This window comes from Urtica dioica, chromosome 12 (assembly GCF_054948205.1).
Source record: "Urtica dioica subsp. dioica isolate 48M chromosome 12, U.dioica_male_clone48M_v1_H2, whole genome shotgun sequence".
Lineage (NCBI taxonomy): Eukaryota > Viridiplantae > Streptophyta > Magnoliopsida > Rosales > Urticaceae > Urtica > Urtica dioica.
Window position 1 is genome coordinate 3820015 of NC_142767.1, and position 27346 is coordinate 3847360.

At 40.4% G+C, this 27346-nt stretch overlaps 4 protein-coding genes and 1 pseudogene across 5 annotated transcripts; 2 read left to right on the forward strand and 3 right to left on the reverse strand.

Moving 5' to 3' along the window:
- The first annotated feature begins 3541 nt into the window (after window positions 1–3541).
- LOC149378685 (pentatricopeptide repeat-containing protein At1g11290, chloroplastic-like) lies at window positions 3542–6613 on the forward strand. Its single transcript, XM_089602507.1, has 2 exons — window positions 3542–5275; window positions 5499–6613. The coding sequence occupies exons 1-2, from the start codon at window positions 3632–3634 to the stop codon at window positions 6327–6329; spliced, it is 2475 nt and encodes an 824-aa protein (XP_089458633.1). The 5' UTR covers window positions 3542–3631; the 3' UTR covers window positions 6330–6613.
- A 302-nt stretch (window positions 6614–6915) lies between these two features.
- Window positions 6916–7443, reverse strand: LOC149378686 (uncharacterized). The gene is made up of 2 exons (XM_089602896.1): window positions 7260–7443; window positions 6916–7178 (listed from the first exon to the last, which is right to left on the reverse strand). Exons 1-2 carry the CDS (start codon window positions 7441–7443, stop codon window positions 6916–6918), a joined length of 447 nt encoding a protein of 148 aa, XP_089459022.1.
- A 1319-nt stretch (window positions 7444–8762) lies between these two features.
- Window positions 8763–12611, reverse strand: LOC149378687 (uncharacterized). Its single transcript, XM_089602508.1, has 8 exons — window positions 12177–12611; window positions 11973–12095; window positions 11396–11905; window positions 11178–11327; window positions 10950–11080; window positions 10457–10505; window positions 9911–10338; window positions 8763–9499 (listed from the first exon to the last, which is right to left on the reverse strand). Exons 1-8 carry the CDS (start codon window positions 12562–12564, stop codon window positions 8861–8863), a joined length of 2418 nt encoding a protein of 805 aa, XP_089458634.1. The 5' UTR covers window positions 12565–12611; the 3' UTR covers window positions 8763–8860.
- A 9198-nt stretch (window positions 12612–21809) lies between these two features.
- Window positions 21810–25148, forward strand: LOC149378688 (pentatricopeptide repeat-containing protein At1g11290, chloroplastic pseudogene; annotated as a pseudogene). The gene is made up of 3 exons (XR_016294153.1): window positions 21810–21873; window positions 22448–24028; window positions 24252–25148. The product of XR_016294153.1 is annotated as a pentatricopeptide repeat-containing protein At1g11290, chloroplastic pseudogene (transcript).
- A 271-nt stretch (window positions 25149–25419) lies between these two features.
- On the reverse strand, window positions 25420–26273 carry LOC149378689 (uncharacterized). The gene is made up of 3 exons (XM_089602898.1): window positions 26250–26273; window positions 25702–25944; window positions 25420–25659 (listed from the first exon to the last, which is right to left on the reverse strand). Exons 1-3 carry the CDS (start codon window positions 26271–26273, stop codon window positions 25420–25422), a joined length of 507 nt encoding a protein of 168 aa, XP_089459024.1.
- Between the last annotated feature and the right edge of the window lie 1073 nt (window positions 26274–27346).

Below are 27346 nucleotides of genomic sequence, written 5' to 3' on the forward strand. Positions count from 1 at the left end.
AAACACTTTTGTAGAGGTCGAAAAGAGTTTAACGAGACCTATATATATATATATATATATATATATATACACAGGGACGAAGGCAGAAACCTAGGTTAGGGGGGGCTAATTTACAAGAAAAAATTTAGAGGGTTGATTTGTAAATTTTGAGGGTAAAAAAATGTAAAAATAAAATAAAAATGGGCAAAAAAAAAAAATTGAGGGAGGACTATAGCCCCCTCTCACCTCCATGTGATTTCGTGTCTGTATATGTATATATATATATATATATATATATATATATATATATATATATATATATATATATATACGGGCGATGCTGCTATCTAGTCACTTTTAAGTTTGCGTTTGTAAAATAGCTTAATTTTTCAAAGTTGAAGCAAAGTAGTCCAAATTTTAAAAAACCTCCAAAATACCCTATATCTCATCTTGCACATGTCTGACACAAGCTCCTTGTACTCCATCGCTGCCATCTCCCACACCTTTGTCTCGATCCTCACCTACTGTATCAAACGTTTCGAGCCAAACTCTAGTTCCTTTCCTGGTCGGGTCTCGGATCTCCACCGGGAATTTCCCCCACGATTTCTGTCGTACTCCTCTGTAGTGGCGCTTCTCTTCCTCTTCTCCGATCACCAGCTGAGGGGGTATCGGAGGCTTCGTGGCGGCAAATTCGATCCACTGTGTCGCCTTCTCCGGGAGACAGATGGTTAGAGACTTCTTTCGGTTCGTCGGCGAGTTCATATTGGCCCATTTGGCTGCCGTGATCGGGATTTGGGGCTTCGACTCGAACTCGAAGCTGGGTTGATGATTGGCGCTTCTCTTCCTCTTCTCCATTAGCCGGCAGAGCACCGGAGGCTTCGCGGTGGCGAGTTAGATCTGGGTCGCCTTCTCCGGGAGCGAGATGGTCAGAGACTTCTTCCGGTTCATCGGCGAGTTCGGATCGTCGAATCGTTTGGCTATCGCGGTCAGGATTTAAGCTTCGACTCGAACTCGAAGCTGGATTGATGACTGGTCAAACTTATGCCATATTCATCTTCGTCGATTTATGTGGCAAATCTCATCGTCAATCGTCATCACCACCTTCTTCTTCTTCTTCTTCTTCTTCAGTTTGATTCGAGGGCTTTTTGTTATCGAACAGTGGATTAAATTTTTTGAAAGCAGGATTAGATATTTTGACACTATCTTCTAGTTGCAAATAATTAGACTTCAAACATTTTGTTGCCTGTTTAGATAGAGATTCAAACTTAATTTTTTGCTAAGTTTTTTTTATGCTAAGTGGATTACATTTTTTGAATGCACGATTAATTTTTTTGAAATCATGTACCTTGACTGAAATTATGTAACTTTTTTGTGTGTTTTGAAATTGGATTAACAAAATTGAAGGCCTGATTGATTTTTTTGAAAAATCGTTGACTAGTTTTGAAGATGGAATTAGTTTTCAAACTATTTGGTATATATAAAGGTGCATTAAAAAATAATGGATTAAAATTTTGGACACCTAAATTAATTATTGGGATTATTCCTATTCTATGACTCCCACAATAATTTTGGACCAAAATCCAATAAGTCCAATTTAATCCTAAAATATGACTACATGAATTGAGCTATTACATTTATATCCTTTCAATTTAGTTTCTCTTTATAAACAATTAAAACCTTTTTCTTTTCATTTGAAACCGTCCAAAATCTTTTCTTTTCTTCTTCTTCTTCGTCCAAAATCTCTCTCTCTCTCTCTCTCTCTCTCTCTCTCTCTTGCGGGAGTCGCCGTAGACGGAAAAAAAAGAACTCCGTCGAGGCTTATCACGGGGGTTTCAAACCCCTAAAATTAGTTTGGGGTTCTCGTGGTTTGTCGCCGAGTTGAGCGAGGAAGAAGAAGAACGAGAATTCGGGAGAGAGAGAGAGAGAGAGAGAGAGAGAGAGAGAGAGAGAGAGAGAGAGAGAGTGAGACGGAGTTGAGCTCGCAGAGGAAGAGGAAGCTCGGCCGACAGTTCAAGCCACCAGTTCTCCACCGTGCGAGCCTTGGCCGAGGAGACGAGAACGCCGCGCGTCGCCGTGGACACTGACCGGGAAGCGAACGCCGGGAAAGGAAGAGAACCCACCGAGGAGAGTGAATTTCACAGGAATTGGGTAAGAAAAATCAAACCCGAAAATGGATTTTTAGATTAGGGTTTGTTCATGAGATTGGGATTTTTGATTTTCTGGTTTGATTTCGTGAAATTGATGTACTCTGGACGTGATTTGAGCTCGGTTGTGATGTTGTTACTCGGATTCATGGATTAAGATTATTGTTTGGATTTTCTCTTGATTATTTTGGCCGAAAAATCAGGGTATGTTCATTAGAAATTGGGGGTTTTGATAATCTTGAGAATTGTTGATATTGTGAGTCGATTTTGTGTTTGGAATTATGCTTGGGATTGTTGATTTGGGCTGTTTTCGAATTTTGGATGAATTTACCATGGATTTGCTGATTTTTTGGACGTGTTTTGGACTTCGCTGTGAGACTTGACCGTGTATGCTTTTTTTTTGGCCGTGTGTAACTGAGTTGTTATGGATTTTGTTTGGTCTTCGTTTGAGTTTTGTTCTCGAGGGTCTAGGCTCGATTAGGGCGGGCTACGCAAAGCCCACAGCGGCGGTTCGGGTCGACGAGGACACGGCCCGAGACATGACGGAGCTGCCGCACGAGCGTCGGCGAGGCGAGGCAGGGTAGAACCGAGAGAACGTCGGGTGGATAACTGCGCCCAAATGTGTGTTTATACAATATTGTTGATTCCCAATTTTGATAACATGTGTTTGGTGTTGCCGGGGTTGACAATAGCTGGTTTATTGACATTGATGTTAATAAACTGTCTAGTTTATTGACATTGATGTCAATAAACCATCTGTTTTATTGACATTGGAACTTTTTTGTATTAATTCATGTTCTTTTTTATTTATATTAATGTCAATAAACATTGGAACTTATTTGTATTAATGTCAATAAAAAGTCACAGTAAGTTATTGAAAAATAATTAATTCATGTTCTTTTTTTATTTATATTAATGTCAATAAACATTGGAACTTATTTGTATTAATGTCAATAAAAAGTCACAGTGAGTTATTGAAAAATAATTAATTCTTGTTCTTTTTTATTTATTTATATTAATGTCAATAAACATTGGAACTTATTTGTATTAATGTCAATAAAAAGTCACAGTGAGTTATTGAAGGTATTTTTGTACTTAAAGAAAATAGATAGTCATAGTTTAGGATTAAATTGAACTTATTTGATTTTGGTCCAAAATCATTGTAGAGTTCATAAAATAGGAATAATCCCTTAATTATTTGAAAATTCTGGAAAAATAAGTTCACACAAACATTGAAGGTATATTAGTATTTTTATACTATAAGTTAGCACTAACTTATAAAACTTTGACTATTTTTACTAAACACTTAGTTTGAATTGACTATTTCGTACAAATATATATATATATATATATATATATATATATATATATATTATATTAACTAGGGGTCATATTGAATGATAATTTAACTTGGGAGGGTCAAAGTTAGTATCATGAGAAGATGAGATACGTCACAGAAAGAACCCCACGGCCTTGTTCCAAATTCCAATCATCTTGGTAATCAGTGAATGAGCATGATGATGATGATGAGCTCACAAGTCTCTCCAATCATCCCACCACCAATATCTCTCTCCAAACGGCACTCATCTTCTTCAGCGTACCACACTCTTTCCCGACGAGTCCGCATTCCTTCGGAAGTCTACGAACACCCTTCGGCCCTCCTACTCGAGCGCTGCGCTTCCCTCAACGAACTCCGCCGAATACTCCCTCTCGTTATAAAAAACGGCCTCTACTCCGAGCTTCTTTTCCAGACCAAGCTCCTCAGCTTGTTCTGCAACTATGGAAGCCTCTCAGAGGCCGTCAGGGTTTTTGACTCCGTCGAAGATAAACTTGACGTTTTCTACCACACGCTTCTCAAAGGCTACTGCAAAAACTCCCGCCTCGACCAGGCTTTGTCGTTTTTCTGTCGGATGAAGAACGACGGAGTTGAACCCGTCGTTTATAATTTTACTTACTTGCTCAAAGTCGTCGGAGATCGTTCGGACCTTAGACGGGGCAAGGAGATTCAGGGGCAGTTGATAACTTCCGGGCTCGCTTCGAATTTGTTCGCCATGACTTCGGTTGTGAATTTGTACGCGAAATGTAAACAGGTTTACGAAGCATACAAGATGTTCGACAGAATGCCTGATAGAGACTCGGTGTCGTGGAACACGATTATCGCCGGGTATGCCCAGAATGGCCAGGCAAAGATTGCTTTGGAGCTGATTATTCGAATGCAGGAAGAAGGAATGAAACCCGACGCGGTCACGTTAATTACGATTTTACCAGCAGTGGCGGATTATCAGTCTGTGAGGCTTGGGAAGTCGGTCCACGCGTTCTTGGTTCGAGCTGGGTTCGATTCTCATGTCAATGCTGTCACTGCTTTAATCGACATGTACGCAAAGTGCGGAGCTGTTGGGACGGCTCGTTCGATCTTCGACGCGATGAGAGAGAGGACGGTCGTGACGTGGAACTCCATGATTGACGGCTACGTTCAGGTAGAAGCTCCCATGGAAGCTCTGAAGCTCTTCGATATGATGATAGACGAAGGTTTCGAACCCTCGACGGTAACGATAATGGAGGCTCTACACGCCTGCGCTGATCTCGGCGATCTCGACCGTGGAAAATCCCTCCACGAGATCATTGATAGAAAAGGTTTCAGATCCGATGTCGCGGTGATGAACTCTCTGATATCAATGTACTCGAAGTGTCGGAGCATTGACATGGCAGCCGAGGTGTTCGAGGGCTTGAGAGACAAAAGCCTGGTGACGTGGAATGCGATGGTGTTGGGGTACGCGCAGAACGGGCGCGCTGATGAGGCACTTACCCTCTTCCGTGAGATGCAGAGGCGCGGCGTGAAGTGGGACACATTCACGGTGGTCAGCGTGGTGTCAGCCCTCGCTGAGCTGTCGCTCTCCCGGCACGCCAAGTGGATCCACGGCCTCATCGTGCGGGCGCAATTTGACCGGAACGTGTTCGTCGCGACCGCACTCGTCGACATGTACGGCAAGTGCGGGGACGTGGCCACGGCGAGGAAGGTGTTTGATGCGATGGAGGAGCGCCACGTCACCACGTGGAATGCGATGATCGACGGGTATGGGACCCACGGCCTCGGCCTCCATGCCGTCGATCTTTTCCACCACATGTTGACCAAGCCAAGCGGGGATGTACAGGTATTGCAGCTCCCCAACTTTTTACTTGTGTTTTTGGTCTCTTCAAATAGCACTTGTTTTATTTTCGTAACCAAAAAATTAGTATTTATTTTTATATAGCTACAAATTTTATAAAAATATTTCAAGAAACTTATTTTAAAATAGGTTTTCGGTCCTCAAGTTAAAATTTATTATTTTGGGCGGTTGACCCTCCCTTGCTTTGCTTTCCGGCTCTGTCTTGCAGATCAAGCCGAACGGTGTGACGTTTCTTTGCTTGATCTCGGCGTGCAGCCACTCGGGCTTGGTCGAGGAAGGGCTCGAATTCTTCGAGAGTATGAAGTGGGATTACGGGATAGAGCCCGCGATGGACCACTACGGCGCGGTGGTCGATCTCTTGGGCCGGGCCGGGTTTCTCCACCGGGCTTGGGCTTTCATTGAGAAAATGCCGGTCCAGCCAGGGATCACGGTCCTCGGAGCCATGTTGGGCGCGTGTAGGATCCACAAGAACGTCGAGCTCGGCGAGAAAGCCGCAGCAAGGATCTTCGAGCTCAATCCAAATGACGGAGGCTACCACGTGTGTCTCTCCAACATCTACGCTTCTGCTTCGATGTGGGACAGGGTCTCAGAGGTCCGAAATGAGATGAGAAAGGTCGGGCTGAAGAAGACTCCCGGGTTCAGCTCGGTGGATTTGGGCACGGAGATCCACACGTTCTATTCGGGGAGCACGGCTCACCCGCGGTCCGATCAGATCTACGAGTACCTTGAGACGCTGAGGGACGAGATCATGGCCGTTGGTTACGTCCCCGACACGGACTCGATCGGCGACGTCGAGGAAGAGGAGGTGAAGAAGGCGATGGTGAATGCTCACAGCGAGAAGCTGGCAATTGCGTTTGGGCTGTTGAACTCGAATCCCGGGATGACCATCCACGTCAGGAAGAATCTCAGGGTTTGCGGGGATTGCCACAGCGCGACCAAGTACATTTCGCTCGTCACGGGTCGGGAGATCGTGGTGAGAGATATGAACAGGTTTCACCATTTCAAGGACGGTGCTTGCTCTTGTGGGGATTATTGGTGATGAGTTTTGATCACTGTATTGATGTTGCCTGTTGATTTTGGAGTTATTATTATTATTTTTTTTTGAAACATAGTAAATATGAATCAGTAGCTATTCAATCATACACGATTGGGCAATAAAACCGAAGGGGCCTTGTTAAACCCTCTCAAGAGCAGATACAAAGGTAAAATCTGAAGAGGGGAAAGACTGCCACGTTCATCTCATAAAATAATGGCCATAAAAGAAGCTGAGAGGGATTCATCACAGAAGTGTCCATAACACTATTATAAACTTTCCATCCAACTTTTGACCTCCCTATTAAAAATATTCAGGCACCAAGTGGATTTCAAAATCAGGTATAGAAAGCGAATACGATCCACAGAGCATGATGAAAGATGAGAGGAAGGCCGACACAGAAGCTATCAACATGGCAGCAACAGAGAAGAAAAGAGCGGAAAGTCCAATTACGAACTTCCAGGGAAAATCCACGAGGAAATCGTTCTCCGCGTAACGCGAAGTTAGGATCCCCAAAAATGTGAGCACTGAAGTGTTCGAAGCCGACAACACCACACCATTCGATATCACGAAGACCCTAAAGAGCTTCTCTTTAATAAACATTGGAAACCCCTGAAACCTGTTCGTTTCCTCCGGGGAATGTGAAAGCCGCAGCGAATATGACGGTTATGATCAGAGCGCCCACAACCGTGTAGGAGCTTGCTGCTTCCTTCATCCATTTCTCTCCTGCGACCACCAAATCCTTGTGGGTTTCTGTGAATATTTGAGGTGCGGTTAGTTCTACTTTTATCATGGATGTTGAGATTGGATGTGACGTTGTGGTCCCATTAGTTGGTACATAATGGATTCCACTTCCTATAAAATAAAACTAAGTTTTATCATTCCACTGTACTCCCTCTGCATTTGCAGAGCTACTCCGGGGATGAGATTGAGCACCCTCGGAGGTGCAATTATAGCCACTTTGTGAAGCATGGAGCCCATACACGAGGCTGAATACCTCGGGCTGACGGTGCTCCAACATGCTTCTCAAAACATCAGTATTATCCCAAACCAAATGAGGATTAGCGTTTGCCAATCTCTTTATGAAGTTCGCGTTCCCCTGACGCACAGCCTCTATCATGACGGGACCACCCCGCCTTTTGGAGTATCCTATGGTCCGAAATGTCTTCGATACATGTGCACACGGAGTTTAAGATATCCCTGGTGTTGTCATACACCCGTTTCTTTTGGGGTATGTTCTTGGCGTAACTTTTTCTGTATTCTTATCGTGGCTTCCCTGTCTCTTAATTGCATCAGTTTTCCATTCCTCCTCTTTTTTACAAATTTTATTTATTCTATTATATTGGTTACTAAGTTTTCAAGAAAAAGGAGAACAGGTCCTACCATGAGTTATCATACCTTTAGACTAAGTGAATTAAAAATCACAGAATGAAACATATATATGATGAACAAGTCTTGTTTTCTTACCTAGAGGTCGGAAAAGAATAAAGACCACCAATCGTGCTTCATATGTTTAGACTGACAGCATTAAGAGATCGCAGAATTAAACACATATTTGATGAACAAAGTATTGTTTTTCTTACATAGAGGTTGGAGAAGTATACAAACCACCAGTCGCGGTGCATATACATAGACCGATTGAATTAAAAAAAATCACAGAATGAAACACATATTTGATGATCAAGTCTTGTTTTCTTACCAAGAAGTCGGAGAGGAAACAAAACAACACTTGGGAGCATTCCCCAACACTACAGTCGATACATAGTTTGCCATAATATGTTTTTATGGTCAAGCAGGTTGATATATAGATTTAATAGCCTGTAAAAACAAAATCTGGTATTTGAAATCAAATTAATGACCGTTAAATGATCAGGTAAATAAAATAAAACTTTTGCTAAAATCTTAAAAGGAGCTAGTGGAATAGCTAGTTGCAACAAATTCTTGTTTAATTAATGCAATGGCATTATTGTTTAAAAAACGGGAGTTTTGCAGTAACCATATTTTTCATTTACTCTTTTACCCATAGTGTGATTCCAACCCTTTCATTTCATCTAAACTTTCTTCAGAGTCCGTTTCAAGCTTCATTCCCAAGAGTATGTTCTTAGGACTTGTCCAGTGATTTTCTAGGTCTGAAAACCATCAATGATAAAGTTGTCCAAATTGTAATCAAAGGTATTTTTTTGAATTTCAAGTTTTCTTCGTCGAAGTACGTTCTTATGATTTGTCTAGTAGCTTTCTATGTCAAAAACCATCAAAGATAAAATAATTTGAATGTGAGATTCCTAGCTTTAAAATCAGTGCAATTTTCCTAAGTTTGAGTAGTATGATTAGGAATTCCTAGCTTCAAAATCAGTGCAATTCCTAGCTTTAAATCATGTAAAATATTTTTCAAAATTTCCAGTATATCTTTCTTCGCATAAACGTGAAACAAAAAGTACACAAAACTTTCGTGATAACAGTTCATAAAAAATTAGCAGTAGTAAAACAAATTAAAATAAAGAATCTAAAGGCAAGTAACTACAATTACTTCATCAACCCTATATCCAACGTTGGTTGTTCTTATAAAATATACTAGGCCCGTAAGTAGACATGAATATGTCGACTAGGAGTGGGAACTGAATGGCTGCGAACAATGCAACCGGAATACCGGCGAGTAAAGCAGATAGAAGGACGATCCACAAAGCCTGCTTATACATGAGAGAAAGGCCGGCACAAAAGGCCGTCAACATGGCGGCTATAGAGAAGAAAAGAGTGGAAAGGCCAATTATGAGCTTCTTTGGCAAAGATGTGAGAAAATCCTCCTCCGCATAACGCGAAGTTAGGATCCCCAAAAACATGAGCACCGAAGTGGTAGAAGCAGACAATGCCACGGCGTTTGATATCATGAAGACGCTGAACAACAACCTCTCAATGAACATGGGATATCCTTTTGTTTGTTCGTTTCCTCCGGGGAATGTGAAAGCCGCAGCAAACGTGACAGTGATGATGAGAGCACCCACAACCGTGCAAGAGCTCGACGTGTCCTTCATCCATTTCTCTCCAGCTATCACCAAATCTTTGTGGCTTTCCGTGAATATATCGTGCGGTGTTAGGTACTCTTTCTTCTTCTTTGTCGAGCCAGGATGGGCTGCCGTGGTTGCAATAGTTGCTGCTGGGGATACGATCGTTTCCACTTCCTATAAAACATACACAAATAATAGATCTCAAATATAATCATTTGAAAATATAAAAACTAATCAAATTAATACAGTTTCAACTATTCAGATCTCAAAAAAGACTTGATTATACTTATAAAGTCATGAATTACTCCTCTCATTGCCAATTAATTTTAAAATGGGACCTCATGGAATGTAAACTGGTACCATATCCAAAAAAAGAGCAGCGTTCTAAAAATAATGGAATCTGATCAAAATGAGTCACCATCTTGGTGGTACGTGTTAAGGATCCCACGACATAAAGATAAAACAAGTTTTACAATGTCACGAGTTACTTTTCTCATTGCCAATAAGTTTTTAGATAGACTTCAACATAGATATCCATTAAAACCAACCCCTTCAGTTAGATCAATGTAAACTAATTGAATGTACCTTAAACCACTGCAGTTCTCTTTGCATTTGTAGTGCCGCTCCAGGGATGCGATTGAGCAGCCTAGGAGGCGCAATTATAGCTGCTTTGTGCAACATGTTGCTCCTGTTCCCGTCACGGTAGCTCGCCATCGCCACCTTGTCTTGGAGCCCGTACACGAGGCTGAAAATCTTGGGCTGACGGACCTCGATCGCGACCTGAATCACTTTTCTCGAAATGTTAGGACCCCAAACCAATTCCGGATTAGCCTTTGCGATTCCAGTTATGAAGTCCACGTTCCCCTGAATCGCGGCCTGAATCATGGCTCTGCTCAACCCCACGTTATGTAGTCTCATCCTGTCTGAAGTGCCTTCTATTACTTGGCACGTACGCTTTAGGATTTCCTTAGTTTGTTCGCGCACCAGTTTCATTTGATATAGGCTCTTTATACCTGTGTATGGATATATATATATATATATATATATATATATATATTTTTAACTGACTGCGACTTAAAAATGGATCATAAAATGAAAAACAAATTTGGTGAAGAACTCATGTTTGCTTACCTAGAAGTCGGAGAGGAACCGAAACCACCCTTCGCAGGATACCAGAGCACTACAATCAATATATAGTTTGTCATAAGCTGTTTGTATCATTCATGAAAAGGGCTCTGTTCTTATTAGTTTTATTTTTATTCTTGGTGAACATGTGTTTTTACTTAATAAGGAATCTGTTATGTTCCAATAGTTTTATACTTTTATTACAGAATGAGAATAGACATTAAAAAAAACCAAATCCATTTGAAATGAAATTAATTTTTCTGAGTTATGGTACAGAACAGGTTTTAATAGCTAAAGGATTATTACAGGGTTTTGCTCAGCTTTTACAAACGTAACTGGAATTGGCAGATTAGCCTCTACATTACAATTTCTTTTCATTCTTTTTCTAGATGTATAATGGTTTAGATTCTTAGTTTCGCAAGGCTAACTTTGTAACTAATTCGCATAAACTATGACACAAAAAGAGTAAAGTGCTCAAGAGAAAACAGTGTAACTTTACCATCCTCCCAGCAACGGAGAAAGAATCAATAGCTTTATCAAGATTGCTATCTTCTTTGTCACTTTGATAGTCCTCTGGATTTTCAATTTCCACCGATACATCAGTAATGGCCCCAGTGGGTATGTGAATACCTATGTAATGAGAGTAGTATTAAGAACACCTCTGTAAATGATAAAACACATTAAAAATGGATTCAACAAGTAGTCATGAGCAAGAGGAAGTGTATACATTCATATATCCATCTCCGCCAGAATATCAAGGTGGATTCATCGTCACTGAACAGTTTGGAATTGGCTAATGCCCACAGCGGTGATTTCCCTGGATCGTCCGCCGTAATCACCAGCTCCGGGACCCGGATGAGCAAACTCAGCGCGATATCTGATTTGCGAATAAAAACGTCGTCAAGGGCGATGGCTTGTTTTTTCAGAGTGGAAAGTGGATTGTACCATAGTGTTTGGCGTAAATGCACTGGGAGAGTAGGGCGGCGCAGTAGATGCCGTTGTCAAGGGACTTCAAGTCCTCGATGGGCGTGACGGAGAAGAGAAACGGGACCATATTCTTGCGGCAGCTGACAATGGCGTGGCGGACGGGGAGGCCCTCCGGGTGGGTGATGGAGGCGAGCTTCCTGTGGCGTCGGATGAGGCAGCGAGCGATGGGGAAGCTCCCGATCTCGATGGCGGCGGCCAGAGGGGTGAAGCCGTCCACGCGCCTCATCTCGATCTGCTCATTCGTCATCTGGTCCACCAGCTTCTCCACGATGTGCAGGTGGCCCTCGCTCACTGCCACGTGGAGCACGTTCTTCCCCGAATACGGGATCCTCGCTTCGATGGCCTGCTTGTCTGACTCCAGGAAAGCCTGCGTCGTTTTCCAGTCCCCGCACTTCACGGCCTGGAACATCTCCCAGTACAGCCATATGTCTGCGCTGCTCGACTCCTCATTCCCTGCTGCTCCTCCTACTATACAAGGGGAAAAAAACGATGCAAATTAAGGAGCCACATATGCTTCTTCTAATCGGTAAATTACCTGGCGGCGGCGGTATTTTCGACTTATTCTCTTCCGTTTTGATATCTTCTTCCGATTCACTTTCGCTCCCACTCTCACTCTCGCTCTCAACTGGCGGCTTCAGCTCACTGCCCGCGACCACTTCTACCACAAAGGAGAAAACACGACTATGCTAAACCAAAAAAATTAAACTAAAAATCGTATTTAACTGTTTTATCACTATACCTGTGGGTTTACTAATTTTGGACTCATTTCGTTGCAAACTCTTATGGGATATGGACCTATCCAGCAGATCAGCTCTCTCCGACTCGCTCTCATCAGCCTCTCCGGCGGGTTTCTGGCCGTACTCAGCTTGCAGTGCAGCCCAAGCTTCTCTGGCTGAGGTTATGCTCTTAATCACCTGAAAAGGTTCTGTCTCGCAGGAGATCAGAATGGCGTGAAGAGCCACCGCGTTTTTCCGATCAGTTTCTTCGTCTTCGTGGCCGTCAACGTCGGGGTCAACGGTGTCCCAAAGATCCCGGCCCCATAAGTAAGTCTTGACCAGAATACTCCACTTCTCGTAGTTGCTTTTTCCGTCCAAAAGTTCGTTTACTATAAACGCATTTGCTTCCATTGTTACTCGCACGTCCGGATTGGGAAAATCTTGGTGGTAGTACTTGAGAATGATAATATATTGTAAAACAGATTATTTGGGTGGTGTGGGTTTTTAGTAGGACTACGATTCAATTCTTTGTACAGTCTCAAAGGGAGGGATCTGTGTAAGTGAAGTCAGATAAGGCATAGTTAATGCGAGGAAGACGACAATGAAACAAGCAATTGATGGTAAAACCTACCGTGATCCGTTTTTTCAGGGTATAATAATATCAACGGATATATATTTGAAATTTGTAACTTAAGCCATTTCAAACATCAGCTTTTGAAATATAGTAGACCTCTTTGCCCCTCTTTATTCAAGTGAGCCGTAGGATGGTTGTTCGCATCATAATGATTGTTCTATTCTTTAATGCTATCGATGGCGAAGGAAGAATATGATCTCGATTTTAGTTATGGTACCGATAGTCAGTTTAGAAAAGTATTAAAAATAGCCAAACAGACGAGTTGATACTTGAATAAGTCATTTAAATTTTCTATTTTATCATTCTAGTCATTTTTTTTGTTACATTGATTCGTCACTCTTTCTCTCTCATACAATTTTTTTTTATCAAAACTTCAAAAATACATATATTCCTCATATGAACTCGAAATTGAGTAATTTCAAATCCTACCGATTCGTGGCGATGAGAGCTTCAAAAATAGACCCATTGTGTTGGATGAAAAATCATGTTTACTACTGTAGAATTTTGCCGGACTTCACCATTGATACATTAATTGTCGAATTTTGTAAATTATTTACATTTTTTTAATTATAATATATTTAATATAAAGACATTTAAGTAAAATATAATTGTCATTGACTATTTTCCTAAATGTTTGAAAACGTTGACTACATTTCAATTTTATAGTTTAGTTTTGACTACTAATCTACGGCACCCTATGTATTTTCAGCAATGTACGTTGTTAATTTAATGTATCGTAAAACGTGAAGGTAGGCTTCCTTCCGCATTAAATTTCTATGTACATGTACTGTCAACCTGTCGATGTTAAGATACTCTAGGTTGTGTTTGGTAGTTAACTCAAAAAGTTTTTGTTTTCTATTTCCTAATTTTTGTAGTTGTACTGAAAAATTATTTTGGAGTTGTTTTCAAAAAGCTGTTTGGTACAGTTTTCATTTTTGTTTTTGAGAAAGTGAAAAAACTGAAAAAAGTGTTTGGTACAGTTTTCATTTTTGTTTTTGAAGAAATGAAAAGAGAAGATGAGGAGAAGGAGGAGAGAAGAGAATAAATTTTTTTCCAAAAACACATTTTATTTGTTTTCAGTTTTCTTTACTTTTTTACAAAACAACTTCAAAATTTTTTGAAAATTTTTTCCAAAAAATTAAAACAAACACATTTTCACTTTTTGTTTTCAAAATTTTCAACTCAAAAACTGTTTTTGAGATAAGAACCAAACATGACCTCTAGTGTTTTGTATCTGGGGTGTAGGCGTATGGTTTATTAAGCTTCTCTTTGTTATAAAATCTACCGATCAAACCATTTTCCTTGTCACTGAAAAACTTGATAAAAGGCTACATTATGTACCAAATATCTAAATAACTCTAAAAAAAATAAAAATAAAATCTAAATAACTATGTTCACATATTCACTTGAAAAGTCCAAATCTCTCTTAAGTGAAGTTTTTCACCCGATTTAATTCTGAACATTTTGACCTCACTCTACTTCTTTTTCTTCTTTCTTTGCGGTCCAACAAACATTAAGGTTGAGAAATCCTCCGTCGACAGCCGCTTTTCATCATCATCACTGAGTATGGTTTTTGCCATCATCCTCATGCTGCATCGTCTAAGCTCGACATCGACCAATGACTGCTTCATTCATCGCCATTGCCCACTCTCGCCTCCATCGCCATTGCTCGTTCCCGCCTCCGACCAAGGACCAGGGGCGGACCCAGGTGCAAGCTTCAGGTGGCCTGGGCCCCTAAGCCCCAATTTTCGGGCTTAATTTTTTTTTTTTCAGCCTAAATTCATATTTGGCCCCCCCTCTCCTCAAAGTCTAGATCCGCCACTGCCAAGGACCACTCCCGCCTTCATCGCCATCGTTCGCTTCTTTAACATTACGTGTGTTTCATAGTTCTTTATCTTTTCTTTTAGATTTTAGCCCAATTTCTAGGGATTTTCAACTGTGTTGTAAATATTTAGATTTTTTTTTACCAATGTTTTAAGTTTTCGCCAAGCTAAGGCTGATTTTCGTCCAATTTTTGCTATGATTTGTGACTAATTTTACATTTTTCCAACCACTTTGTGGTTGAAAATTCGAAGAATTAATCAAAAGTTTTTTTTTTAAAAAAAATACGACGTAAATATTGAAATCCGTCGAAAATAAATTAGCGTTTAATATTTGTCAAAAATTTCCAAAACAACAGATATTGGTTGACAACAGAGAAACGCACGGTCAACGATGAACACACATTTTTTTTCCTTTTTTTTTTTGTAAAATCAAAACAAAAACAACTTATAAAATAACGATCAAGTGTTGAAACACAAAGGAAACAAACCATTACTTCAGATGTCGAATTTCACTCTTCACTCCTGCAACAATGACATTCTATCTCGTCTCTTCTCTTTGTACGTGTGAAAAAAAAACTGAGAAAACCCTGAAACTCAATAAATTAAACACACTTAGGTCTGATTCAGCTACCTCGTAAATAAATTAAAGATGAAGGGTAAATTGGACTTTTCAAGTGGGTAAGTGTAGTGTTTGTTAGATATAATTGATACATAGTATAGTTGTTGATGTCGATTTTTGGATCGATCAACAATTACAAATAATAATACGTATATATTTGATTTTTATTAGATGAAGGTCTCAGAAGACGTCATATAAGAAACAATATGGAAATGGAAAAGCTATAATAAGAAGAAATTGAGAATAAACTTTATTGATCGTGAAATTGAATTACAGAAGGATGAAGTGCCGAGGTCTTGCAGGCGAACTTGACACTGAAAACAATTTAAATATTGTAATAATAATCGAGAAATCAATTCTAAACTTGTGTGTGAAAATCGACATTTAATCTTCTATTTATAGACGAGACGGAGCTCCTTTGTTGAAGACACGTGTTGATGGATCCGTTTCTCTTTGTCGGGGTTGAAGTCGTCTCAGATCCGGTCTTCGCGGCGAGGTCGTCTCTTTGACTATGACCGACCCTTCTGGCCAGGTGGACGTGGTCGAGCTGGAATCCTCAGATGAGCTGGGGAGTGTAGTTGGGCTTGGGCCGACCTGTCGAGATCTAACTAGGCCCAGAATTGATCCCGTAAATCGATCTGCAAATAGGATATTGAGTTTTGGTCGGACTAAAGCCCAATAGAGATAAATATTTTTAATAATTGATTTTTAACCCCCACAATTAGCCCTCGAATATTTTGAAATATTGGAGCGAAATCGTTTAGGGTTCCCGAAACAAAAAAAAGGAGGGGGAGGGAATCTAATTTTTTTTGAATTTGCGAGTAAAGATGAGAATCTGACGCGGCATAGATTCGTGTCACGTTCTCAGCGTCTACTTCGGACGCGTGGCACGCTGTCACGTATCCACGCAAGACACAGTCGAAGGGTCGGGGAATCGGTTAGAATGTAATCCGATTTTATATTATTTTCCTCGTAATTATTACTCTTTTCTCGGAATTCGGTTTAATATAAAAGGCTTATAAGTAAGGGAAATTCGAAAAGACTTCTTTCTTACTTATAATTTTGAGCGAACTCGGCATAAAAGGTAACTTTTCTTTCTCTCTCTTCGCGTAAAAACTTACTTTTCTCTCTAAAGTTTTAAACTCTTTTTACGATTTCGACTTCGAGCTTCTTCAGCTATTGATTTATATGTGATCGTATGTGTCAGGATATGAAAAATGATTTGAAGCTGAAGAGAGTTGTGAGAGCGACCAGGCGCGGAGGCCAACACAATTATCAAGCTCTATTGACATTGGAGACCACGAACGGCGAGTTCTACGAAACAATATTAGTTTTGGTTTGTGATGAAGGCATAGGTTATAACAGTATACGGATGTTTAGGCCTGCGCTGTATTATCCGAGCCTCCCTAATTTCACCTGATCTTCATCATATCACTATGATGCTTTTTCGTAACCCCTATGAAACCTACATGTGATTAGCTTTAACTTTGCTCTATGAATTTCAAGCCTTATTAGTTTAGGATCGGTTGGCTGAAAGCCCTTACATCACGGAGATTTGGGCTTTTAAAGCTTTGCCCAACACCCTCAATGAATCTTCTTTTTCTCTTTGATGCTTCCCCACTAAAATTCTATCATGAGCTTCTTAATCTCCTTCACAAGGTTTTACGGGAGTTTGAAGACGCTCATTACATTTATTACTTTAGCGTTTGTTTAGTGTGGGTGGCGATTTTTTTATTTATATATTTTGCCTACGTGATCTCTTACGATTACTACGAAATTTAATTTGTCATTGGGTCAAGCGGCTATATAGCCAAATAGAACTTAAGCTTTTGCAAAATAGCCATAGTTTGTCAACTATAAGCAAACAAACCAAAGTAAGATTAATATAGGTCGGATTAAATTTAATCCCACGAACTATAAAGACAGAATATAAGCTTTATGAAGGCTGGATTAAAATTAATCGAAGCAGGATTAAAAGTCGTAGTACTCTCAATTGGCTATTTTGCTATACCTAATGAAACTATGGCTATTTTGCAAAAGTCATAGTTTAAATTAGCTATTTCATACCATTTTTCCTTTGTCATTTATGTCTGATGTAGTTAATGATGTATATATTAAAAATACTTGGTAAAAAAAACTAATAACATGAAAATATATATTATGATTTAGTTTTGTGAATGAATTCAATTGGAATATTTTCAAAATAATAATCTTTTAAAAAAATCAAATATTTGTTGTAACTAACTAATCATCTGTCTCATTTTAAAAATTTAGCTCAAGTTTTAATTTATTACGGTAATAATTCATCAAGTCGAAGTTAATTAAATTATTTGAACAGTTAATTTATTTAATTTCGTTTTGGGTGAGTTTTTTCCTCAAGAATGAAACTCTGGGTTATTTTTTGAAAGGAGTGTGGATTATTGGGCTATTGGTTTAATTGCTTTTTTAAAAATAGTAATTTTTTTTCAATCGATAAATAGTTATTTTTGGATTTTTTTTTAATAAATAAAAAGTATAAAAATAAATAAATAGAAATAAAGCACAAAATAATGATAATAAAAAACTCTAAACTTTGTTAAAAAAAATTGTTCATAATTTGAAGAATTCATTTTTTCGGGAATAAAAAAATAAACTTAGATGTACTATCTTTGCGATTAATAAATATCGCATATACTTGTTTCGGAAACTATATGTGAAAATGTATTTTTGAAATTAATTGTGGAAATAACCAGCTTTTATTTCAAAAATATCTTTTATATTGTGGACAAATATCTTTCTTGATGTTTACATTTAATTTTTTTTAAAGGATTTAGTTTCTATTTAACATTTAAACATATTCTCAAATTAATTTTCATAATTTAAAAAACACTTTTTAAAAAAATTGTAAAATATTTACTATTTAAAAATGTTACGTCACAGAAAGAACCCCACGGGCCACGGCCTTGTTCCAATCATCGTAATCATCTGGGGAATCAGTGAATGAGCATGATGATGATGATGAGCTCACAAGTCTCTCCAATCATCGAGAAAATTAACTGAATGCATTTATAAAAAGTTGGTTTTAATTATATACCCTCATCTCATTTTTCTTTTCTTTTCTATTTATTTTTTTAGTCCAAAACATCAAAATTACTTATATGCCCATATTTTTTTTATTAAAAATAAAATAGAAAACTTGAAAATTCCAACTCTCCTCCCGCTCAGACCTGTGAACCTAGCGAACTTGAGAAGGGTTCTCACCTGAGAAAGAGGAGAAACCACACCCGACCACAGGAAAAAAAAATCCGGCCAAGTTAGAGAGAAAGAGAGGCGTGGGGTGAGTGAGCGGAGAGAGAGAAGACGCTGAGAAGATTTAAAGGGGGACGAGAGACACCAGCGGCGCGCGGAGGACGAGGTGAGACACCGGCGCGCACGGAGGACGAAGGCGGCACGCGGAGGACGAGGTGAGACACCGGCGGTGTGCGGAGGACGAGTGCGGCGCGTTGAGGACGAGGTAAACTTATCTTGAACGGAAATTGTTTATGCTCTGTCACCATGTTGGTTGTTTTATTTGAAGTGACTCTAATGTATAATTTTTCATAAATTTGATCATGGTACATGAAATACAGAGGAATTTATTGTGATTTGTCAAAGCAAACTGATATGAGTTTCAGCTCATGGAAGTGTTATTCTAGTCTTCTCTATATTGCAGATCAAGTCTTTGTTACGCTACGACATCGCAAACAGATCTACGCTGCTCCTCATCTTGTTTTCATCTCTGATTACTTGCCTCTTTCTGGTAAGCTTCTTCACTGTATACTCGCATTCATCAATATTAATACGGTTACCCTATCAATCATTAATTATCATAAAAGTAACAAAAATCGCAGAGGAGAAATGATTTTGTTATAAATATCCAAGTCTGTTTGCAGATAAGGTTATTTTGTGGCTATCGGAACAGTTGGTGCTCAACATCTTTTGATTCTTACTTTGACTCTTGCTAGCAATTGGTAAGCTTTTATTGTACTCACTTGGCTTGTAAACATTCATTAACACTCCCATTTGACTCTTTTCTTTTTTGTTGTTGTTTCATTTACTTGTTCTGCAACATTATGGCTGTTAATTTTGTGTACCTTAACATTTTTGTTGAGATCGTGGTGTCGTTAACATATATTTATGTTTTGAGTTATGAATTATAATGTGGGTTTGTAATTGAAATGACCAAAGTGTGAATCATCATATGCTGAAGATGAATGGGGTGGTTGGTTCATGTCTTTTAGTAAAAAAAAAATGGTCAAACTTCTGTTGTATTTTTTTTTTACGTATCTCATCATCCTCTAAAGAATTTTGAATGAAGTCACCGGTGAGTTTTAAGTGGTTGTGTATTGGTTTTATATTTAGGTACCCAATGAGTTTGAGTTTTCGCCAATCCATTATAGAAGCGGAAAAACAACAATATCGTACGATCTCTTGAAGCTTTGTTAAGAACCATATCCATGCATTGTCATTCTCCGAGTCCACAACAGCCCAAGCAATAGGATAACAATGACGATCACCATCTTGTGCCGTAGCGACCAACAAACAACCTCCAAATTTTGTTTTCAAGTGCGTCCCATCTATCGCAATAACTTTTCTCATGCATTTGTACCCTCTAGCCAACGCTCCGAATGCTAGAAAAAGATATTTGAACCTGTTTTTTAAAATATATAAAATTTAGTGAATATTATGAATAATAAACACATAATGTACTTTAAAATAAGGAGTTGCAAAAGATATGAATGAAAAAATAACCTGGTATATTCGTCCAACTCTAAATGAGTGATTGTGCCGGGATTAACCTTTTTCAACATGTACAAGTAAGATGGGAGCAACTTGTAGCTCTCTTCCGGTGAACCTCGCCTAAGATTATTGGCAAGTTGTTTTCCCCTCCATGCTTTCCAATAGGAAATCTCAACCCCTTGCGAGTTCATCATGCCCATTATGCCCTTCGGTGTTGGTGTTTGCTTAATTTCTTGGAAGTTCTTTTTCACCACCTCTGCGACCATAGCAGCACTTGCTTGACGGTGTTTCTTTTTCCGTTTATCCAAACTACAAGTATGAACATTATGATGTGTTCGAATACTGAAGAAGTTAGTGTTTGCCAACTTAACTGCTCGTAGATGCCAGCTACAATGTTCCCGATCAACACAATCAACCACAAACACTTTCTTACACGACTTTACTATCTTCATTTCAAAACAATTTTTAATCGCCGCGTCCAACAACATATTTTTCAATTCATCCTTACTTTTGAAGTGTTGGCCTATTTCAAAGTTTGTACCATCTGTGAAGCTATATGGCTTATTAGATGTTATATCGATTGATTCAACGTCGGATTCAACAAGAAATTCCGACTCTCGGAACATTTCTGATGGTGACGTCGGTAGTAAAGTAGACGTGTCTAACTCATGTTGTGGGAGACTTGATCCTCCTACTACTTTGGTGGTTTCATCTTCAATGTCTTCCATTGTAGCTGCAATCACATTATTATTATGTGTTAGTATACAATAAAAATAATAAGCATTAAGATTGTTGAAGGGTCAAATTATTACATGTTTTCAAAGTGTTGTTATGATTTCCTTCTAAATCATTACCATTTGCATCACCTTCCTCAACTTGAGTTTCATGATTAACTTCAAGTTTCTCTATGAATTCTACACGGAGTGAACTTCTACGGTTTTTTTCATCACGATCCATCAAGAAACCGTATACATCATCGTCATCTTCTATGTAGATAGGATCGTATGCATCCCATGAAGTTGACATAAAACTTAGCTTCAAGTCTAGCTTACTTTTATCCACTTTGAGTTTCACATACAATTTTTCAATTAAGTCGGCTAACTTGATCTCGATATTTATGACGATGATAACAGGCTTATCATTCTTTTCACTAACCCAATGATGCGAGCCATCTTCTTTTTTCCACTTTCCGTTGTAATAAACCGTTATCGTAGTCTCCGTCATTATCTACAAAATGATAATTAAAAATTAGAATACTAATGATAAATTTAATATACAATATGAAAATTTAAAAGTAGAACACTAATAATAAATTTACTATATAAATCTACTTTGTTCATGAGATATAACTATGTCACTCTACTGCTCTACTGATCTAACTCTCGAACTCTAATGCTTAACTCAAACTCTACTGCTCTACTGATCTACCTCTGGAACTCTACTGCTTAAATCAAACTCTACTGCTCTACTGATCTACTGCTCTACCTCTGGAACTCTACTGATCTACTGCTCTACTGCTCTACCTCCGGAACTCTACTGCTCTACTGATCTACTGGAAATTACCAGTATCAGTAGAGTTCGACGATCATCTTCAACATTCGAAAATATTTTCCAATCAAAGTTTCATTGAGTTGGATACATATTTTTCTGGTTCAAAACTAACAAAGTTTTCAATCTAACACAACAAAAAGAAGTATCAAACTCGAAATATAAAAATTTCATTCATGAAACTACCTAAACACAAAGCCCTAATTTGTTTAGGGGTTGAGTTTTTGCACCGTCAATTACGTCGCCGTCGTCGGAACTCGACTTCGCCACCGGAATGTCTACCGCCCGAATGAAGCTTGACTCGATGATTGGTGTGGTGTGCAAGCGAGAACCCGTGTGTACCAAGCATGTACGAGCTGTTTTTTTTTTCTTTTCAATATGCGTTCTGAAGAGCTGTGCTTTTTTGTTTAAAAAAAAATAATAAAAAAAAAGAAAAAAAAAAGAAAAGGGTATATTGAGAGAGGTATAAAGCGTACTCACTTAAAAATGAAACTTTTAAGGGTACGGAGTAAAGCTAAGGCCATGTTTGTTTCTCATGTCAAAAACTGTTTTTTAGTTTTTGAGTTGAAAAAATTGAAAACAAAAATTGAAAACATGTTTGGTAAAGTGTTTTCGGAAAAAAATTTCAAAAAATTTTGAAGTTGTTTTGGAAAAAAGTAAAGAAAACTGAAAACAAATAAAATGTGTTTTTGAAATTTTTTTTCTTCTCTTCTCTCCTCTTTCTCCTCATCTTCTCTTTTCATTCTTTCAAAAACAAAAATGAAAACTATACCAAACACTTTTTTTCAGTTTTTTCACTTTCTCAAAAACAAAAATGAAAACTGTACCAAACAACTTTTTGAAAACAACTACAAAACAGTTTTTCAATACAACTACAAAAATTAGAAAACAGAAAACAAAAAACTTTTTGAGTTAACTACCAAACACAACCTAAATTACCCTCTTCTTCAGCGTACCACACTCTTTCCCGACGAGTCCGCATTCCATCGGGAGTCTACGAACACCCTTCGGCCCTCCTACTCGAGCGCTGCGCTTCCCTCAACGAACTCCGCCGAATACTCCCTCTCGTTATAAAAAACGGCCTCTAATCCGAGCTTCTTTTCCAGACAAAGCTCCTTAGCTTGTTCTGCAACTATGGAAGCCTCTCAGAGGCCGTCAGGGTTTTTGACTCCGTCGAAGATAAACTTGACGTTTTCTACCACACGCTTCTCAAAGGCTACTGCAAAAACTCCCGCCTCGACCAGGCTTTGTCGTTTTTCTGTCGGATGAAGAACGACGGAGTTGAACCCGTCGTTTATAATTTTACTTACTTGCTCAAAGTCGTCGGAGATCGTTCGGACCTTAGACGGGGCAAGGAGATTCAGGGGCAGTTGATAATTTCCGGGCTCGCTTCGAATTTGTTCGCCATGACTTCGATTGTGAATTTGTACGCGAAATGTAAACAGGTTTACGAAGCATACAAGATGTTCGACAGAATGCCTGATAGAGACTCGGTGTCGTGGAACACGATTATCGCCGGGTACGCCCAGAATGGCCAGGCAAAGATTGCTTTGGAGCTGATTATTCGAATGCAGGAAGAAGGAATGAAACCCGACGCGGTCACGTTAATTACGATTTTACCAGCAGTGGCGGATTATCAGTCCGTGAGGCTTGGGAAGTCGGTCCACGCGTTCTTGGTTCGAGCTGGGTTCGATTCTCAGGTCAATGCTGTCACTGCTTTAATCGACATGTACGCAAAGTGCGGAGCTGTTGGGACGGCTCGTTCGATCTTCGACGCGATGAGAGAGAGGACGGTCGTGATGTGGAACTCCATGATTGACGGCTACGTTCAGGTAGAAGCTCCCATGGAAGCTCTGAAGCTCTTCGATATGATGATAGACGAAGGTTTCGAACCCTCGACGGTGACGATAATGGAGGCTCTACACGCCTGCGCTGATCTCGGCGATCTCGACCGTGGAAAATCCCTCCACGAGATCATTGATAGAAAAGGTTTCCGATCCGATGTCGCGGTGATGGACTCTCTGATATCAATGTACTCGAAGTGTCGGAGCATTGACATGGCAGCCGAGGTGTTCGAGGGCTTGAGAGACAAAAGCCTGGTGACGTGGAATGCGATGGTGTTGGGGTACGTGCAGAACGGGTTTCAGCCTCTTCCGCGAGATGCAGAAGCGCGGCGTGAAGTGGGACACATTCACGGTGGTCAGCGTGGTGTCAGCCCTCGCTGAGCTGTCGCTCTCCCGGCACGCCAAGTGGATCCACGGCCTCATCGTGCGGGCGCAATTTGACCGGAACGTGTTCGTCGCGACCGCACTCGTCGACATGTACGGCAAGTGCGGGGACGTGGCCCCGGCGAGGAAGGTGTTTGATGCGATGGAGGAGCGCCACGTCACCACGTGGAATGCGATGATCGACGGGTATGGGACCCACGGCCTCGGCCTCCATGCCGTCGATCTTTTCCACCACATGTTGAACAAGCCAAGCGGGGATGTACAGGTATTGCAGCTCCCCAACTTTTTACTTGTGTTTTTGGTCTCTTCAAATAGCACTTGTTTTATTTTCGTAACCAAAAAATTAGTATTTATTTTTATATAGCTACAAATTTTATAAAAATATTTCAAGAAACTTATTTTAAAATAGGTTTTCGGTCCTCAAGTTAAAATTTATTATTTTGGGCGGTTGACCCTCCCTTGCTTTGCTTTCCGGCTCTGTCTTGCAGATCAAGCCGAACGGTGTGACGTTTCTTTGCTTGATCTCGGCGTGCAGCCACTCGGGCTTGGTCGAGGAAGGGCTCGAATTCTTCGAGAGTATGAAGTGGGATTACGGGATAGAGCCCGCGATGGACCACTACGGCGCGGTGGTCGATCTCTTGGGCCGGGCCGGGTTTCTCCACCGGGCTTGGGCTTTCATTGAGAAAATGCCGGTCCAGCCAGGGATCACGGTCCTCGGAGCCATGTTGGGCGCGTGTAGGATCCACAAGAACGTCGAGCTCGGCGAGAAAGCCGCAGCGAAGATCTTCGAGCTCAATCCAAATGACGGAGGCTACCACGTGTGTCTCTCCAACATCTACGCTTCTGCTTCGATGTGGGACAGGGTCTCAGAGGTCCGAAATGAGATGAGAAAGGTCGGGCTGAAGAAGACTCCCGGGTTCAGCTCGGTGGATTTGGGCACGGAGATCCACACGTTTTATTCGGGGAGCACGGCTCACCCGCGGTCCGATCAGATCTACGAGTACCTTGAGACGCTGAGGGACGAGATCATGACCGTTGGTTACGTCCCCGACACGGACTCGATCGGCGATGTCGAGGAAGAGGAGGTGAAGAGAGCGATGGTGAATGCTCACAGTGAGAAGCTGGCAATTGCGTTTGGGCTGTTGAACTCGAATCCCGGGATGACCATCCACGTCAGGAAGAATCTCAGGGTTTGCGGGGATTGCCACAGCGCGACCAAGTACATTTCGCTCGTCACGGGTCGGGAGATCGTGGTGAGAGATATGAACAGGTTTCACCATTTCAAGGACGGTGCTTGCTCTTGTGGAGATTATTGGTGATGAGTTTTGATCACTGTATTGATGTTGCCTGTTGATTTTGGAGTTATTATTATTTTTTTTTTTTTTTTGAAACATAGTAAATATGAATCAGTAGCTATTCAATCATATACACGATTGGTGAATAAAACCGAAGGGGCCTTGTTAATCCCTCTCGAGAGCAGATACAAAGGTAAAATCTGAAGAGGGGAAAGAGTGCCACGTTCATCTCATAAAAAAATGGCCATAAAAGAAGCTGAGAGGGGTTCATCACAGAAGTGTCCATAACACTATTCTAAACTTTCCATCCAACTTTTGACCTCCCTATTAAAAATATTCGGGCACCAAGTGGATTTCAAAATCAGGTATAGAAGGCGAATACGATCCACAGAGCATGATAAAAGATGAGAGGAAGGCCGACACAGAAAGCTATCAACATGGCAGCTACAGAGAAGAAAAGAGCGGAAAGGCCAATTACGAACTTCCAGGGAAAATCCACGAGGAAATCGTTCTCCGCGTAACGCAAATTAGGATCCCCAAAAATGTGAGCACTGAAGTGTTCGAAGCCGAAAACGCCACACCATTCGATATCATGAAGACCCTAAAGAGCTTCTCTTTAATAAACATTGGAAACCCTTGAAACCTGTTCGTCTCCTCCGGGGAATGTGAAAGCCGCAGCGAATGTGATGGTGATGATCAGAGCGCCCATAACCGTGTAGGAGCTTGCTGCTTCCTTCATCCATTTCTCTCCCGCGATCACCAAATCCTTGTCGGTTTCCGTGAATATCTGACGTGCTGTAAGTTCTACTTTTATCACGGATGTCGAGATTGGATGTGACGTTGTGGTCCCATTAGTTGCTCCTTGGTACATAATGGATTCCGCTTCCTATAAAATAAAGAGAAATTGCTCAAACTACCACCATATCAATAATTTTTTCCAAAAATCCACCAAAGTATAACTTTGGCAAAAAATACAAGTTCCTCAAAAGTGAAAAACCAAATATACCCTCAACCTTATTTTTTCTTTCAATTTCACACCAACCTCATTTAATATCATTCCAAAATAAAATTTCTATTTTTTTATTCAAAATTATTTATATATATATATATCTCTCTCTCTCTCTCTCTCTCCCTAACCGTGTAAACCCTTATACCATTTACTCTCTCTCTCTCTCTCTCAGTCGAACTCACCCAGAATCGCGACTCTCTCTCCATGAATCGCCTCTCTCTCTCCCTGATTCGCGACTCTCTCTTCCCTGAATCGCGACTCTCTCTCCCTGAATCGCCTATCTCTCTCCCTGATTCGCGACCAGTCTCTCTCTCTCTCTTATTCAAACTCACCCAAAATCGCGACCGAAACCCTTGCCCGAACTCGACTTCACTCGACCAATCCCTCAAGTCGCCATGTCTGACCCACCCAACCCTATTTTCGAACCCACAACGCGAAAGAGTCCTAGGATGATAGGGCTCAAACAACCGGAGGCGTCCGGAGCGACCACACCAAACACTTCTCCGGCCCGGAAAAGGAAAACGAGTGCTTCGCCCAAGTTGAACTCGAAGGATTATACCGATCCGGCCGAAGGTGGACTGTTCAGTGAATTGTTCTCCAACGGGACGACCAACAGTCGCGTCGTGCTTACAACAAAATTGGTGGAATCGCAAGGGTGGCCGCATGAGAAACGAGTCAAGCTCTTGCTGCTTCATTTTCTCTTCAACGTACTTCTCGGTGCCCCTTTGGGTACGACCATTCGAGATTTGTCGTACGTTAAATTGGTAGAGGACTTGGACCAGTTTAACTCGTACCCGTGTGGCAATGTGGTTTGGAAGTTCTTCGTTGAAAACTGCCGTAAGTACGTGAAGAATGTGGAGAAGAAGGATTCCAAGGCGAAGATAAACCTTCCTTCTTTCATGTACCCACTTCAAATTTGGGCGTACAAAACCATGCCCGTGTTCTCGACACTCTTGTATTGCGAGAGATTGTCTGATACCGATGTACCTCTCATGCGTCGGTGGAAATCAACGACTCATGTCGTTGACAACACGTTCTCAACCATTTTGTGGCAATCTGAGAACTTTGTTCAAGCCAATGGGAGGAGAAGAGGTTAGCTTGAAGACAATGAAGAAGTCGAGCCAACCGAAGTTCAAAAATAAGGTGATTAATCTTGATTATGTGTTTTTTTTTATGGTTTTAACGTCAACTGTTGAGATCTGTGATTTATGACATTTCTGTTTGTTGACATCACTGTCAACAGTTGACGTCAAATGTTGACATCAATGTCAACAATTGA